At 37.2% G+C, this 17,883-nt stretch overlaps 1 protein-coding gene across 2 annotated transcripts in view; it reads left to right on the top strand.

Moving 5' to 3' along the window:
- Positions 1–17,883, top strand: part of FAF1 (Fas associated factor 1) — a 222,531-nt gene that overhangs the window by 37,183 nt on the left and 167,465 nt on the right. For both annotated transcript variants that reach the window (XM_083359601.1, XM_083359602.1), the window contains exons 5-7: positions 2,844–2,935; positions 10,736–10,827; positions 16,739–16,844. In XM_083359601.1, coding sequence (XP_083215727.1) covers positions 2,844–2,935; positions 10,736–10,827; positions 16,739–16,844 — 290 coding nt within the window. The remainder of the gene's footprint in view (positions 1–2,843; positions 2,936–10,735; positions 10,828–16,738; positions 16,845–17,883) is intronic.

Raw genomic sequence — 17,883 nt, 5'->3', positions numbered from 1 at the left:
TATTTTGAGAGAATTTTTTTATACAAGTTGATGATTTAGTTTCTAGAAGTAGCAGGATTTAAGAGAAATTTGTGTTGACATGAATGAGAGGGTGAAATATGATGCCTTTTGAAGTATATGTATCATGTCAACAAAGTATGCATTTTTCTTTCTAAAAAAAAGTTTTTCCAGGGAACTATATGGAAATATTGGTATCTATAGAGATTTTGCTCATAACTCTGTATTTATCTGAAGTAGTTTTCCATATGTGCAAATATAGTATGAATATATATATATATATATTCAGATGACTTGACAAATATTATATATATATATGTGTGTGTGTGTGTAAATTACTAACAAAGAATTTAGGGAGGCTGATATGCATTTCGGACTCATTAGTCCTCATCAGTCAGTCATACCCTTCTGAGATTCGAACTGACTGATGAGGACTAATGAGTCCGAAATGCATATCAGCCTCCCTAAATTCTTTGTTAGTAATTTACACAAATATATGAACTCTCCGGTGTGACTACAGCCTGTTCGATGGCCTTTGAGATAAGGCTGAAAACAGGAAATAAAGATTTGCCCCATGTTTGGGGCCTAGCAAGGTAATCTAAGAGTTAACATATGACACACACACACACACACACACACACACAGATATATGTATGTATGTATGTATGTATGTATGTATATGTATATGTATATATATGTGTATATCTATATATATCTATATCTATATCTGTATATCTATGTCTATATCTATATATATGAACATTAGTCACAGTATCTCTGGGGTTAAGCAGGTTATATTTATTTATTTATTTAGAAAATTTATATTGCCACCTACTCTCACATGGCGACTCAAGACGGCTTACAGGATATAAAAACACAATATAAAAGAAATGAAAATAATAAAAAAATAACCATACCACCCTGGCAACAACATACATTCATATCAGCCACATCTTCAGGGCCTTCTGAAAGAGTCTCAGAGTCGGGATCAGTCTAATTTCCAGAGGGATGATTTTCCAGAGGGAGGGAGCCACCATGGAGAAGGCCGGGGGCCCCAACATTCCTTGCCTCCCCTATGATTTAGAGACAAGGAATGTTGATTTAAATGAGATAAGAGTAAAAAAACCCCACCAGACTGTATCTGTTTTGATTTCCTAAGTTCCACTTTTTACCAAACTAAGGCCATACTTTCATTAGTGTTTCAACAGTACTTTAAACCCTTCCATTTGTCTCTTGCTCAGGGTCAATTCACACATTATATAGAAGCAATGCTGGGTTTGCCATCAACTATGCATGCAATAGGGACGCGGTGGCTCAGTGGGTTAGGACTCTGAGCTTGTCGATCAGAAGGTCGGCAGTTTGGCGGGTCGAATCCCAAGTGCCGCATAACAGAGTGAGCGCCTGTTACTCGTCCCAGCTTCTGCCAACCTAGCAGTTCGAAAGCACGTAAAAATGCAAGTAGAAAAATAGGGACCGCTACGGTGGGAAGGTAACAGCGTTCTGTGCGCCTTTGGCGTCCAGTCATGCCGGCTACATGACCACGGAGACGTCCTCGGACAAGCGCTGGCTCTTCGGCTTTGAAACGGAGATGAGCACCGGCCCCTAGAGTCGGAAACGGCTAGCACGCATGTGCGGGGGAACCTTTACCTTTTTTATGCATGCAATGAAACTGCTGCTAGGCATCATATTAACCTATTTTTAAAAGCTTTTTTTAAAATAACTATTTGATATATTCAAGCCTGTCCTTTTAATAGCAAATTGAACATCTTCAGTTCACATTCTTGCAAAAGCAACTTTAGGTTATGTGCATAAATGTTTCAGAGTCAGATGTTAACGTCTTCCCCCCCCCCCAGTGATGCAATTGCATAAAATGCCCACCAGATGGAAGGAACATATATCATATGAATAGAGAAATAATTAAAATCATCCAGAACTAGGATGACATTGGCTTTGGAACACCAGACTAATGTTTTGCATTTGATCATAACTATATTCGCTATTAAGCAACACTTATACAATGTTGCTCAGTGGAATAGTTCAGTGCTTGAAAGGGCTTTGAATAAAATAACAAGTTGTCTGTGGAGCTTAGAATCAAAACAGTAATTTTGATCTGGAAAAGAAATACAAAGTTTTTTAAGGAAAGAATCCTACTCTAATTTAGTCTTTAGCTCTGTTAACAACAATCACAACAGTTAATTAACATTCTCTGTGAGTGATATTGAGGGCCACATTTTAGTGATGGAAGAGAATGCATTTATGTAAAAGAGCCAAGAGTTAGTCATCACATATCTTCTTCAAACTTTTGAAGTAGCAACCATGGGAAAGAAGAAATGCCATTGTAGAATATGCCAAGCTGAAAAAGCATTTGGTAGCTGTTAGCTAAGATGGTAAATGAGTAGTGACATTATGTGTAAATTTTAAACATTTCAAACAATTTAGAAAGGTTTTTAGAGCCAAAAGCATATATCATTAAAAGCAAAATTCTACTGCAAATTATATATCCTAAACATATCAAAAGATCCATTTGTTTAATTTAGAAATGAAATCTGAATTCCTTTAATCCATTTTATATAAGGTGGGAAAAACAATATCAAAATTCAATAGCATTTCAAATAAAACCTATTATTATTTTGCATTTTTCTCTTTTAGATACTGAACATTTTTCAGTGTTTCATTTTTAATGCTACTATATATGAGTTTATGAGTTTATACTTAAACACATGTTTAAAATACCTTGATTGAATAATGCTTGTAATTCTTAGATATTATTTTGCCTATGCTTTATAAAGATAAATCAGAAAAAGCAGAAATGTTTTTTGATGATTCTCCTTTGTGTTTTTTTCCAGGAGAGATCAAACATATTTTAGAAAATGAGCTCCAGATTCCTGCATCAAAAATGTTGCTAAAGGGCTGGAAGACTGGAGATGTAGATGACAGTGTAAGTTTTTATATTTTGCCAATTAGTGCTGATATGTCAGGAATGCCTAAAATATTCTGGATTTAATGGCATAGTTGCTTGTACAAGGAAAGCACAATATTTACAATATTTATGAAGGATAGCATTTAACTTGGACAATTGTTAACTTGGACAATATGCAGGACAGTATATTCTATTCCTTCAGTGTAAGTTTTCTCTTTTAATATTCTGTATCTGAAGATTCCCAGTAAGAATGACATGGCGCCCCCAGGTGGTCACACAGACGAGATATACAGTAGTCCCTGACTTACAACCACAATTGAGCCCAAAATTTATGTTGCTGTGAGAAATTTGTTAAGTGAGTTAAGTGCCCCATTTTATGACCTTTCTTGCCACAGTTATTAAGTGAATCATTGCAGTTGTTAATAGCATTTTTTTAATTAAAGAGTTTTACAAAGACAAGATTTTACAATTTATCCCCAAATCCCCCCACCCCAAACCCTCCCACTTTCCCCCCCCACTTCCCAGAGCTAAATACAGGATTATAGGGTTAGTTTAATCTTTTTTAAATTGGTTTTTAACTTTTGTATTGCTGATTTTTAACTCCCTGTAAACCGCCCTGAGTCCTCAGGGAAAGGGCGGTATATAAATGTAATAAAATAAATAAATAAAACTTTTGCGGAGAAAACTTTATCTTTCTCTTAAAATGTTTTGAATGTTCCACCAAATTTTAATCCAAAAAGCTTTTATATTTCTACAAGTCCACCACATATGAAAATAGGTGGCTTCTAAACTACCACATCTCCAACATTTAGACTGTAAATTAGGATACATGTTAGACAACTTCTTGGGATCCAGATGCCATCTATAAAACATTTTATAAAAATTTTCTCTTAAGTTTTGAGCCTGAATAAATTTAACATTTCTGACCCAAATTATCTCCCAAGTGTCCAACGAAATTGGTTCCTGAATATTTTGTGCCCACTTTATCCAATTCAATTAAAGCATTATATATCCTCTTTATATGTGCACAATTTAAATCTCTAATTTGTTTTACTAAATTTTGATCTATAATCCCATCTTGAGGGTTGGGATTTGGTATATGGATGGCATGCATATTTGCTTTACGATAAGAAGGTGGACAGGGCTTTTAGATCCCATATTCTTAGAAGTGCTTTATTGCATGTCTGGAAAAAGTATTATTATAAGTTAAATTATAAAATACCGATTTGGGGAATTCCTGGACACGCGATAGAGGGCGTATCTATGGGAGTGAGTTTGGATATGGTTTCTTATAAGGAATTACTTAGATTGCAAGGGAATGATTGGCAACTTAAATCATTAGATGAGTTAAGACAAGAAAACATAAGTTACTCTTGGTTTCAATATACCCAATTGAAAGCTAGGTGGAAGTTAGATCAAAAGGTTGGCATCACAATTATAGGTTAAGTTAATAGCATTGTTAAGTGAAACTGGTTTATCTGTTGACTTTGCTGGTTAAAAGGTCACAAAAGATAATCACATGATCCCGGGACTCTGCAACTCTCATAAATGCGAGTCAGCTGCCAAGCATCTAAATTTTGATCACGTGACCTTGAAATGCTGCAGTGTGAAAAATAGTCATAAGTTACTTTTTTCAGTGATGTAACTTTGAATGGTTACTAAATGAACTGTTGTAAGTTGAGGACTACCTTCACAGTGTAGAGAATTCCCCACCTCCACCCCAGTGGAGAGGGATAGAAATCATGTAAAACCTTGTTCATGGGGCCATGGCATGATACGTCATCTGTAACTCTCTGCTCTTAGAGTTTAAGGGAAGGTGGACTCTGTGTGCTTGTGTGCGTGTGCTTATGTACATCTATATGAAGCCGCTGGCGAGCTCATTCGTGGTTTCGGGGTGGGGTATCATCAGTACGCTGATGATACCCAACTTTTTCTCTCCACCCCGAACCAACCCAGCAATGCCCTCGACGTGATGTCCCGTTGCCTAGAGGCGGTCCGGGTTTCGATGGGGAGAAACAGGCTTCGACTCAGTCCCGCCAAGACTGAGTAGCTGTGCATACCGGCATTTCGGATGAACCAATTTTGTCCATCTTTAATTACGGGGGATGAGATGTTACCCCCCGTTGATAGGGCTCGCAACCTGGGCGTCTTCCTGGATTCACGGCTCACTTTGGAAGATCATATAGGAGCCGTGACCAGGGGGGCTTTTGCCCAGGTTCGCCTGGTGCGCCAGTTGCAGACCTATCTGGACCGAGATGCCCTACGCACAGTCACTCATGCGCTCGTGACCTCCCGGTTAGACTACTGCAATGCTCTCTACATGGGGCTGCCCTTGAGGACCACTCGGAGGCTTCAGCTGGTGCAGAATGTGGCTGCGCGAGTTGTGATGGGAGTTTCCCGACACTCCCATGTAACACCTCTCCTCCGCGAGCTGCATTGGCTTCCGGTTGCCCTCCAGGTGAGATTCAAGGTGCTGGTGATGACCTATATAGCCCTAAATGGCACGGGTCCGGGTTATCTTAGGGAGCACCTGCTGTCAGCATCAATCTCCCATCGTCCTGTGCGCTCCCACAGGGAGGGCCTCCTTAGGGTGCTGCCGGTGAGTGCCGGCGGGTTATCCCTAGGGGGAGGGCGTTCTCTGTGGGTGCGCCTGCCCTGTGGAATGACCTGTCTGTGGAACTCCGGACCGCCCCCGACCTTCGTTCGTTTCGCCAGGACCTAAAAACCTGGTTGTTTGATTTAGCTGGCCTGGACTGAGGGGTTTTAAATTTTTAAATTTTAAATTAAATTTTAAATTTGGGCTAACATTATTTAATTCTATTTTAATTTTAACTGTATTCTAACTTTTGTACTGTTTTAACTGGTTTTAACTTTGCCCTGTAAACCGCCCTGAGTCCTTCGGGAATAGGGCGGTATAGAAATCATATATATATATATATATATATATGTGTGTGTGTGTGTGTGTGTGTGTGTAGATCTAGAGTCTCGGGTTTCTTCCCGCGTTCCTTTCATCTTCAGAAAGTTGTGGCGACGTTTCGACGAAATCCCATCCGTCATCATCAGGCCAGAGTGTTCCTCCTGCTGCTTCCAGGAGCAATGCGTGGTCTGGCTGTTCCTTTCCTTCCAACTGCCGGTGGGGCTGTGTTCCGACTGGGAGGAGGCGTGGCTGCTTTCTGATTGGGTGGGGCTGTCCTCCGACTGGGTGGAGGCGTGGTTGTCTTCTGATTGAGTGGAGGCGTGGCTGTCTTCTGATTGGGTGGATGCATGGTTGTCTTCTGATTGGTTGGAGGCGTGGCTGTCTTCTGTTTGGGTGGGGTGTGTTCTGAATGGGTGGGGTTTTTTGTTGTGTTGTAATATCCTGAGTGTTTTGATTTGGTGTCCTGAGGAGTGGGCTGTGTAGTGGCCTCCAGAGCTTTGGTTTGGCTCCGGGTTCGAGGACCTGCTACGTATCTCTGGTATGGGTCGGTCAGGTTCGTGTGTGCGTTCTTCTGCTTGGGTGATGGCACTTTTGCTTGACTTGTTCTGTCTTCTGTGTGGGAGAGTTTTTGTTCTGGGTGTGGATGAGTCTTGCTGGGGCTGGTGGCATTTGGGGTTGTTTGTTGGTTTTTTAAATCCTTGTTTGCTGAAATTCTTTTCTCTATCAATGCTGGTTTCCAAATGGCATGTAGGCGGGAGGTGTCGTCTCGCTTGTTCATACTGTCTGGGTGTTTTTCTATTTCAATGGCTTCTCTGATTATTCTGCTATTGAGATGTTCTATTTTGGCGATAGTTTTTGTACCTTCAAAATTGATGTTGTGTCCCGTAGTGTTTATGTGTTGTACTAGTGAAGATGTGTGATCTTTCTTCTGTACTGAGTTCTTATGTTCTTCTACACGTACCTCTATTCTTCTGTTAGTCTGTCCAATGTATGTTGCTGGACAGGAGGCGCATGGGATTTGGTATATGCCCTGGTTTTCCAGTTCTATTTTGTCTTTGGGATTTCTCAGGATGGTTGATATCTTTCTGTCAGTGTTAAATGCGGTTTTGCCCTACATAAAAGGAACAACCGACAAAATCAGTAAAGTACTACGCAAACATAACATCAAAACCGCGGGAAGAAACCCGAGACTCTAGATCTACATATATATATATATATATATATATATATATATATATATATATATATATATATATATATATATATATATATATATATATGATAGGAAACAGCTTATAGGAAACAGCTTATAGGCAACAGTTCTTTTCAGTTGTCCTCTTACAACTTTCTTTAGTTCCTGTTCCAAGTAGCAATAAAAAGATTTCTCTATCTCATTATAAATACTTTTTATTTACCCCATTGTTTATATGATATTCCTTTATTTATTAACAGTACATAAGCTGCCACCACCTCAACGACTTTGGGTTGTGTATGACATGAAACAAAAGTAATAATTATATCCAAATAAGTATTAAAACAAGATGAACCACAAAAGAAAAAAAACAAAAATAAAGCCTATGATAAAATCCAAGATGGGTATTCATAATCTGCCATCTGGAATTGAAAGCACATTAACTAGCTATTAATCAGCTGTTTATGAATGGTAGCATAGTGGGGGCAGCATATATTTCTGTGGGAAGAATATTAAAGAAATAGGACAGAAGTCATCAAAACCAGCTGGATCCAAGAATGGTTTCCTCAAGAAAGGGCATATAAGCATCTCATTCAAAGCAGGAACCATCGCCCTCTCCTTCAAAGAAACATTCATATAACCTTCTCGATCCACCCATTGGTGTCCCATCTAGCTGCCTGAAGTAGTCAGGAAGACATGGATCCAGGGCACAGGTGGCAGGGAACTCTTTCCACTTCCTTGGGTTCTGCAAGCTACAAAGAAGACCAGGTCATATCACAAGACAGAACCTTCTTTATCATCGTAGGCTTTGCCCAACTGAGATCCATTCAGAAGTAACTGAGTCACAACAGCCAACTATATTCTAAACTGAAACATGCCTTTTTGGCACTTTGTATGTAACCGAGTGTTCCTGAGTGATTTTCTGATAATCCCACCTTTCCTCTGAAGAAAAGCCGGGGTTTTGTAGAAGCATTAAGTAACATTGAGGGCCGGTTTGGTGCAGTGGTTAAGATGCTGGCCTAGAAACCCTGAGACTGTTGAGTTCTACTCGCTCCTTAGGCATGAAAACCAGCTGGGCGATTTTGGGTCATCCTTCTCCCTCAGCCCGACTCCCTTCACTTCATTTTATTTCACAGGGTTGTTGTTGTGGGGAAATAGGAGGAGGAGGAGGGAGTGTTGATAAGTTTGCCGCCTTGAGTTATATATGAGGAAAAAAGGCAGGGATAAGAACCTAAAATAATGAAGATTGTGTTGTAGTCAGGTTGTCTTGGTCCTGGTAATATAACGATCAAGATCTATCTTTACCAGTGAATCATTTACTGAAACAAATTGAGATTTACTCAATTAGAAACTGAATGGCAACTTATCAGTGCAGTTGCATTCCACAACGAGATAGTAGGTGTGGGGAAAGTTGATTATCTCTGAAGTGCCTTTGAATTTATGATTCATAAATCATGCATGAAGGTGCAGCATCACTATATATCTCCACCAGTTACATGCAACATAGAAATAATTTGCTATATAAAAGGATGGCAGAGTCGACATATTTATACGTGGAAGATCTTGGGTTCAGGCTTTGAGATCTCCAGATAAAACGTGAAACATCTCTAATACTGGAATTGTTGTCAGACATCTCTGATCTGGATAGGCATAACAAACTTTTGACCCCAGGGCCCCATAGTCCTCAGGTACCTAAGGTGACAGTTTCCCATTGAGTGAACAGAGTAGGTGAGTTTGCATGGTCATCTGCAGACGTGGCAAATAGCAAAATTGGTCTTGCAGTGGAAACTGCACACCTTTAGTTTGTGCATTGTGACACTGTATGGAAGTTCATAAAGGGTGGACCTTGTGTCACAGTACATATTTTGTGTTTTTGATCAAATCTGAACGTTGCAGAAGCCCTTGAGGTTTCAGAGGGGTAACATTCATGTAGAGCTTTACAAATCAAGCCAAAAATCTGGAAAATTATGGGTATCTCTCAATTTACAACTAATCATTTAATGATCACTCAAAATTACAGTGGCCTCAGAAAGGGTGCTTTTGCTGAAGATTTTAGCTCCGTTCCTGCAACTCAGCAAAGGATTTCCCCATCCTGTGGACACAGGGGACGGGAAATCTTTTTTGGGCTGCAGGAATGGAGCTAAAACATTCTGGATTTTAACTCTGTTCCTGCAGCCCAACAAAGGATTTCCTGCCATGGTCTCTCTCCGGGCCTTCCTAACTCCCCCTTCCCTCTCTTTGAGCCAATGCTGCCCCATCCAGTACTATAGATGGAAAGGCCCCAGATCCAGAAAGCCAAAGCCACTTGGTTTTTACCAGGAGTTATGGTATACAAGAAAATTTTTGAAGGATGAGGGGAAGACATGCTTCCTAGGAAATGATCAGACAAGAGAGGAGGGAGCCTCTATTGTAGTGGATTAACAGACAGAGACATAATTTTAGGAAGGTCTTGCTCTAATTAATCTGATGGTTAAACGTGGTGGTGGGAGAGTTGTACCTTCAGACTTGCAAGATGTTCTCCCCCACTCCCAGAGGTGAGGCAGACCCCCACTTTCCTGGCCTTCCGAAAAGGAGTTAAAACACGTCTCTGCAGCTTTGCCTGGGGGAGCTCAAAGAAGCACACAGCTGTGGGGCTGGTTTGGCCACGAAAGCCTGCCCCCCCTTCGCCGTTTTAATTAACAGGTCTTAATTATTCTTGCCTCCTTCTAAAAATTCAATTGTGAAATTTTAATTCCAATGTCTTAATGTTTTATATACTGTTTTTAGATTTTGATGTTTTTTTTGTACACTGCCCAGAGTTCCTCTTTGAGGAGATGGGCAGTTCAGAAATGTGAAAAACAAACAAATAAGATTCTATTAATGTAGCCTCACAATAAACTAGAATTAGCTCACCTAGCCGTGTTTCCTGTCTGGTTTACTTGGAAGGGTTGATACTAAGATTCTGCTGATGACAGTTGTTTCCCATCCAGATACTCAAGCCTCCAGGCCTTAAGACAGATCAACAGCATCACTTAGATGCTGGTATCAAAGACCAGAATGAATCATTGTGAATATTTTTATATTACAAGGGCCATCCAATCTCACCAAAACATACATAATATGCCTAATATGTACAAGATGTGTTTGGGCTTTCTCTACTGAAAAAGAAGGCAGTGGACATCAGTTCTCCTAGGTTAAAAAGCCTGGCGTGCTACTTTTTCATATTGTAGAAACATCATGATTCACTGAAGATTAAACATGTACAATATTAATTAGCTTCATGACTGTAAGAATTTTCGCTAGAAAGAAGGGCTGCTGTGTTTCTTCAGAAATTAATATGGATATTAGTGATAGAAGAAAGCTTGTTGATTTCTTTCATAATAGAAGAAAGCTTGTTGACTGGCAGCAGTTTAAATTGTACCTTATGTGTTACATGCAGTTATATTGCAATGAAACCCACTTAAGGGCCAGACTGAATAAAATGCTTAAATATTACCAATCATTACTCCCAATGGGATTTTTTTTATGGAAGAAAGATTTTCATCAGGAGAATAATAAGGTTCCTGTTGTGCTTGTTATTAATTGTTCCTTGTGTTTTTTTTAACTCACAGAATTGTGGCTGCTAGTGACATGTATAATTTTACATCGGTTTGGCTTTAAGTTTCAGATACAGACACCAAATAGAAACATTTTGACACTTCTAAATTCTAAATATTTTTTTTTCCTGCAGACTATTCTAAAAACTCTACACTTGCCCAAAAACAACAACCTGTACGTCCTAACACCAGACTTGCCACCACCGTCTTCATCAAGTTTGCCAGGGTAAGTCACAAATAAATTTGAATGTAACCTAAAGGATTCATGTTAATAGTATATTTGAGAGTGTCCAAACTCTCTACACTTTAGTAGCTTTAATCATTTGTTCCAGGAGGAACTAATATTTGGATGGTATAAATTGATGGAGAGGTAGTTGCTGGTAGAGATGATAACCGTGCTTTATAACAGGAGGTTTATTAAATAATTGTATGATCTCTTCCAGCTCTTTTCATGCTGCATTTTCTAAACTTTTTTGGGCTAAGGATTCCTATCTTGTTTTACAAATAAAATAAAGAGCATGAACCGTGCAGAAATGATTGAACCTTCCAAGTTATTTCAACAGAACCAGCAGTTTTTTCTAGTTATATTTTGCTTTCATAACTTCTCCAATTACATTTGACAAAGCAGGATTATTGAAATTTGCAATAATAAAAATCCTTGTTTTAGAAAATTTGTGGTACAAGATGAAATACAGTTTTGAGTAAATTGCAGTGCAGTTGTACTATATTTACACTGAAAACATACGGTACATTGCTGGCATTTGGATTAAAAGGCTACCACTAGAAACTCTGTGAAAGTCAACTTTAAAAATACAATCTGGAACACTGGAAATTGTTAAGAAGAAATACTTCATAGAAAGTAATAGATGTGAGTTTTCCATTTAAAAAGAAATCCATAGGACTTGAGTGATTAAGAACGTTTAGTGAATTTTAAGATCACATGAAATGAAGTCTGTGCATGCAGCCTGTTCTCATTTGTATGAAGGACAGAGAATTGTGAGAATTTTGAAGCTAAATTGGAAAGAAGTGTGCATGCAAAGCAAAGAAAGACAACTTGATTAGATGGCCTAAACTAAAGACAGCATAACATTTACTCAAACTGTAACATTATTCGGCCTACTGATCAATTGTTTTAGCAATATACCATGGCACAAAACTTACTGTTTTCAAATTCAAGGTAAAGTGAAAGCAAGGGATTTAAAATACTTTTTTTTTCATGTGATCCTGACTGAATTATCATATCAGCAGTTTGACAAGGCGAATATGTGGCAGTTGTAGACTTTGATGTGGTCATTTACATGCATTTTGGTTGATGCTGTTATTTTTTGATAAATTAACTTTCTTTACTGGTTTTTCCTGCATTCAGTTCTACATTTTAATAAATGCTCAGATACTCTAAATTAAACATTGGTAGTATCCCAAGATTGCGTGCAGGAGGGATTTTTTTAAATCATTCTTGAACAATTGTATGTCCTGATGGATAATGAACTACTTTCAAAATTGAAAAGAACCGCTTTTGAAATGAAAACATAGTTTTACATATTGTAGAGGTTAGGGGATCCCAGCAGTTGAGAAAATACAGAATTTGGGTTTATTTCACCTTAGGTGGGATAAACTTACATAAATCCAGGTCAGTTCTTCTAAATTTATATATTTAATTTATCAAATTTAGAAAGCCACCCATCTCACAAGAGAAGTGACTATGAATTAGTCCCTCTGAATAGTTTAGCATTCAGGATACAAAGTAAACAAAAGCTTTCTGAGTGATTGCTGTTTTAAACTAATTTGCTATTGCTTGCTGCATTAGCTACAACAAACATTACATTTACATAGTGACTTCATATTTTGTTTTAGTGTAAATAAACTGTAATTACAGCAAATTTGGATGACTATTGACATGAGCTTGTATAAATCTGAATGTTTGCAGTATAAATGTTAATTATTATGTTTCATGATATTTTGTTAAAATGTAGATGTTTGGTAAGAAAAATGAATTGATATGATGAATAATGATATTTTTCAAATGAAATTCACAAAGAGGCTCTCTGTGGGATTAAACTGGAATAATAATGTAGTATATAGTAATTGCCTTAGATTAAAATCCATTGAACTCAAGAGAATTCTCTCTCTCTCTCTCTCTCTCTCTCTCTCTCTCTCACACACACACACACACACACACACAATTGTATTGCACTAAATATTAATTTAAGAAATAGCTAGATAATAGCTAGATAAAATACTTTTATATAATAATAATAATAATAATAATAATAATAATAATAATAATAATAATAATAATAATAATAATAATAATAATAATTTTATTTGTATACCGCCCTTCTCCCGAAGGACTCAGGGCGGTGGAACAGGGCAATACATGTTAAAAGACAAGAGAAGCCAGCTGTGACTTCCAGTAGAATTGGATAGGAAAGAAACTGTTTTCATCATATGTAGCTCTTTGTGCTATTTTTCATACAATTTCAGAGGGATTCTTAATAAACAGCTTTTTTAGGGAGAAAAGATAGGGTATTAGGTTTGCTAATTGTGCTAAATTATTATTATAAGAGATGATGGAAAAGATACTTTGATATAGAGAGGAAAGAAGGAAACAATTCTTCTACTCTTTTAATTCTCCAAAGGTCAAGATGATTTCATATGGAATTCAATGTTTTTTTTAAAGTAAGCTGCAGAGAAACATATTGAAATAATCACTTCACAGTTTCACAGCAATTGTGCTAGATTCTCTATTTCTTACCCACAAAGATAATTACATACAATATGAACACATAGAGGAAGGAGCGTTTTAATAGAAGAGTAAGCTTTGGTTTTGGATAAGAACGTAAGTTAGATCTAAATTCCTAGTGACATCAATAGATGCACAGCTAAATATTTTCCATTATTTTGGGTGTGGGTGGGAATGAGCTTGAAAAAAACTAGTTACAGAAGCTAAAATTCTGCAGCTCAAAATATGGTTTTGTTGCTAAATTTCAGCTCAATATCTGAAGATTTTGAATGGTTGTAAAATGCAAGTAGAAAGATCAGAAAATATATTTTTATTGGAGCAGAGGTGATGAAGGAAATAATTATTCTTTCTCATTTTTTATGGATACTATTTATATAAGAAAATCCATGTATGTGAGCTGTATTTATATAATTAATACTATATTTGTTCTGGCCCTTAACGTACCTTTTTCAGAAAGTCTGTTGGCATTAATTAGCTGTTTGAGAAATTGAATGTTGAATGTCGTTTGTATCAAGCTATGTTTCATTTAGGGATGTTTTAGATTTCTGACATCTTTAGTACCTTATTTTTGTTAAAAAAAACTATCCTGCAAAGTTAACATATGTAAGTTTAAACTTGAGACATATAGTAGAGCAAGTAAAACAATTGATTCCAATGATTGGAACAAATAGTATTCTTCTGTATGATTTTGAACAATTAGTTATTTCACAATTAGCAGTTCTGATAGTGAAAAAAGATAGGAAAGATATATGTACTTTGCACATATAGTTATTTCCCATGTCCCATATAAATAAGATTTTTCCAGTGCTCTGTGCATGGTTCCCAACCCCATGTTTAAAACTATGCAGAAAAACTAAATGTGAGATTTAGTCCTGAAGATAATACATGGAATAGTTTGCATGTGAGACCTACTTGTCCAACCGAAAAAATCTTAACTGAAATTAGCTTCAGTAAGTTTCAGTACAATACTTGTTAATAGCTAAGTGTTTTCAAATGTTTAGTACTTCATTAGAAACAAGTGGCTAAAATAAGTTATTTAATAAATAAAATTTTACTGAAAGTGTTTCTTGATGTATAATTGCACGTGTGTGTGTGTGCGCACGTGTGTGTGTGTAGTGCAACCGTGTGTCTGTGTATCTGTATCTGTTTCTACACTGTATATGTATCCATTGTCAGCTGTGATTATTCTCAAGATTATACATGCTAAAAATGTTCTAAATACTTGAATTTAATATTCAGTGAACTCTGGTTAAGAAGTATCTGATTTAATGAGTTGTTTTATTGGAGTCATATTAATATTTCATTGGACAATGTACTTCTAATGTAGAGGAAAGGATCTGCAAAGAGGAGTGGGACAAAAACCCTCCTGAGATGTGTACAAACCTGGTAGCCAACTACAAGAAATGTCTGACCTCTGTGATTTATTTATTTATTTATTTATTTATTTATTTATTTTATTACATTTATATACCGCCCTTTCCCGAAGGACTCAGGGCGGTTTACAGGGTGATTAAAAATCCAAGATACAAAAGTTAAAAACAAATTTAAAAAATTATATTTGTCCCTGCATAAATAAAACCCCAGTTAAAATTAAGATTAATTCTCAGCCTGGGCCAGAGAGCTCGAAGAGCCAGGTCTTCAGGTCCCGGCGGAATGAACGGAGGTCGTTTATGCCAACAAGGGTTTTGCACCAAGTACTAAGTCATGTTTTGCGAAGGGGTCAAATGCATATTTCATTCATTAAGATGCAAATCAGTTTGTAACTTTATTGAAATGAGTTTTTCTGGCTTTTTTGTTGTTATTCTGTCTCTCACTATTAAAATAAACCTACCATTATAATTATAGATTGATCATTTTTTGTCAGTGGGCAAACATACAAAATCGGCAGGGGATCAAATAATTTTTTCCTTCACTGTAATAGTGCATCATTCTTTGCCAGAAGGATGGAAATAACAGTATATTAGAATCTGAGCAAAATGGCTCCCTGTAATCTTGACTGATTTTCTCTTCCATAACTTGAAAGAACTGTGGAAAGTAATTTCGCAATAGTGTAAAGGATCAGAGTTGTGTTGAAAGTATAGTTGGATGTATGTGCTTTAAAACTTGATATTCTAAGCACAGCTTTGGAATCTTTGGTGTTCTCTCAGCTTGGTTATTTTCTGGCAGACATTTCATCACCATACTACGTAACATTATCATTCTAGAAGGGAGTGTAGTTGACCTTTTTTTAATACGCTAGTGGCTTTCCCTATCACTTCTGTTCTATCAGTAACAACAGTTTTCCCAGATGGTACAGGGGGAGAGGGAAGGAAATATTGTCTATGTAAAATACACACATGATTTTTGTCTTTCTGTTCCCACTTAGCCCCTTCTTCTGTAGGTTGAGGGATCTCTGGAACAGCATGGAATTTAATGTGGGATGCTGAACTGATAAATTTAGATGAGTAATTCTGAACCTTCTGAGAGAACTGAAATACTTTCCACTCATTGGGGCTTTCTGATGTCTATTATTTTATTAGTCTGTATTTACCAAGATTAATAAATAGTTCAAACAAAGGACTGTTGATGTAATTATTTCTAACATTTATCCAAATCAAGAACGTTCAAGAATTGACTTATCCTCCTGTTTTTGGTATCATTTATGTTATCAAAAGTTGACATCTGTGGCTGTAATGTCCATAATTAGAAAGAAAGGAATGAATGTTCCTACTATTTCTGAGAACTGAGATTTCCTCCCCCCCATCATTTCTGATTTCTCCCAGATTACGTTGGAAAGATGAACAGTTGGTTGTAAACCTGAGACTGGGAGGTGAAATTGAGTCAAATTCACTTGGTGTTTTCCTGAGATAATCAGTGAATCCTAGAATTTTCCACATGTCTTACTGGCAACTTAATTGGACAGCAGTTATGAACATTTACCCTGCTTAGCTGAAAAGCATAGCTGTCATGTGCACACAAAAACCTGGCATATAAATACGTAATTATCTGTGTATTTGTAAACAGTGTAAGCATCACCAAAGCTTTTACTTTGAGCTTAATTTTACAGCCTAGAGGTCTCTTAAGATGCGAGTGTGTTGTATGTGAGACAGATAGACGTTGAGTGTGCCTACGGTATTGCAATAATTGCAGTAAGAGCTGTGTTGTGAAAATTGCAAAGAGTTGAAATATAGCCTCAGATACCAACTACCTTAGAAGGAGTTAACAGGTCAGCTCCCTTGGTCATTCTCCAGTTGCTTCCTTGCCTTTAGGAGTAAAAAAGAAAAACGATAACATTGTGCCTGGACCTGTCTCTGCAGAGTTTTTAAGGTTACTCCTGGGGTTTTACAGCTAAATGTAAAGCAAGTTAGAACATGTTCGGCTCCTGATATTCTTGTTTTTCTTTCAACCCTTTCAGTGCCCTGCAGGAATCATTAAATCAAAACTTCATGCTGATCGTCACCCATCGAGAAGTCCAGCGGGAGTACAACCTCAACTTCTCAGGAAGCAGTACCATCCAGGAGGTGAGCTCTTGTCTCGCAGCTGAAGAATAAATGTCGCTCATTATAACTAGTGTCAGCTTTGTTAAAGAGGGCTTATGTATGCAGGCTGCATACTTCCTTTCATGTTTCATTATTAGGTTTTTAGCTTTTAATTAAGTGGATGATGAAAGATTACTGTAGGTACATCAGATGGTGTAACCGACATATCACATTTGCATTAGTTCTACCCCAAAGTGGTTGTGTGTTTGTGAGCATGCTGCCTTACAGTGGTGAAAAGCTTCACCAGGGGTGAGTTAGGGCTATCGGATAGGGCTCCTTCTTCCTTTATTTAAAATTGTACACAGTTTTCTTACATACTTAGGTATTTCTTGCATCAACTGCATTGCTACTTATCATAACCTTGATTAGGAATGGGACTGCAGAAGAATGATTTCTGTTTAAAAACAATTTCACTGTCATTCTGTAAAACAACCACTAAGGGGTGATGTTGCAAAGAAGAGTTCCTTGCTAATTTGTCCTGAAAAGACAGAAGCGCTTCCTAAAGTAGTAAATTGCCTTTAACTAAAAATTCAATATTGTCATAACCTTGTTGTATATCAAAAATTGAGCAATCAGATTTTTGAAGTATTTTTTTTTTTGCTTACTAATTCCAACCTATTTATATACATGAGGATTCCAATTGCGAGTGTTCCTTTTGAATCTTTTTTTCCTTTCATTATTGTATGAAAGATCTCCCCTCCTCATTTAACACAGTCGCTGGCATCTCAAGAAGCCAGTCCCTGTGTGAAATGATCTGCATTATGATCACTTTTTTTAATACTATCAATTCTTATATTTATGTTGTTACGGTATTAGCAGTATGCTTCGTTCATGGGAGTTGCTGCTGGAATGGGATAGCTAAAAGGATTATATGGTTTGGACATTAGCCTCTTTTCATTTGTTTTTATTTGAATTCATTTTAGTAGTAATGATATTAAATCAATATAATGCCTCCTTTGCATAATTTTTTGACTCTTACTAAGATTACCATGAAGAATATGAACCTATTGGTTAAAATATA

Source organism: Vipera ursinii (assembly GCF_947247035.1).
Source record: "Vipera ursinii genome assembly, chromosome: 3".
NCBI lineage: Eukaryota > Metazoa > Chordata > Lepidosauria > Squamata > Viperidae > Vipera > Vipera ursinii.
This window is presented reverse-complemented; position numbering and strand designations above follow the sequence as displayed.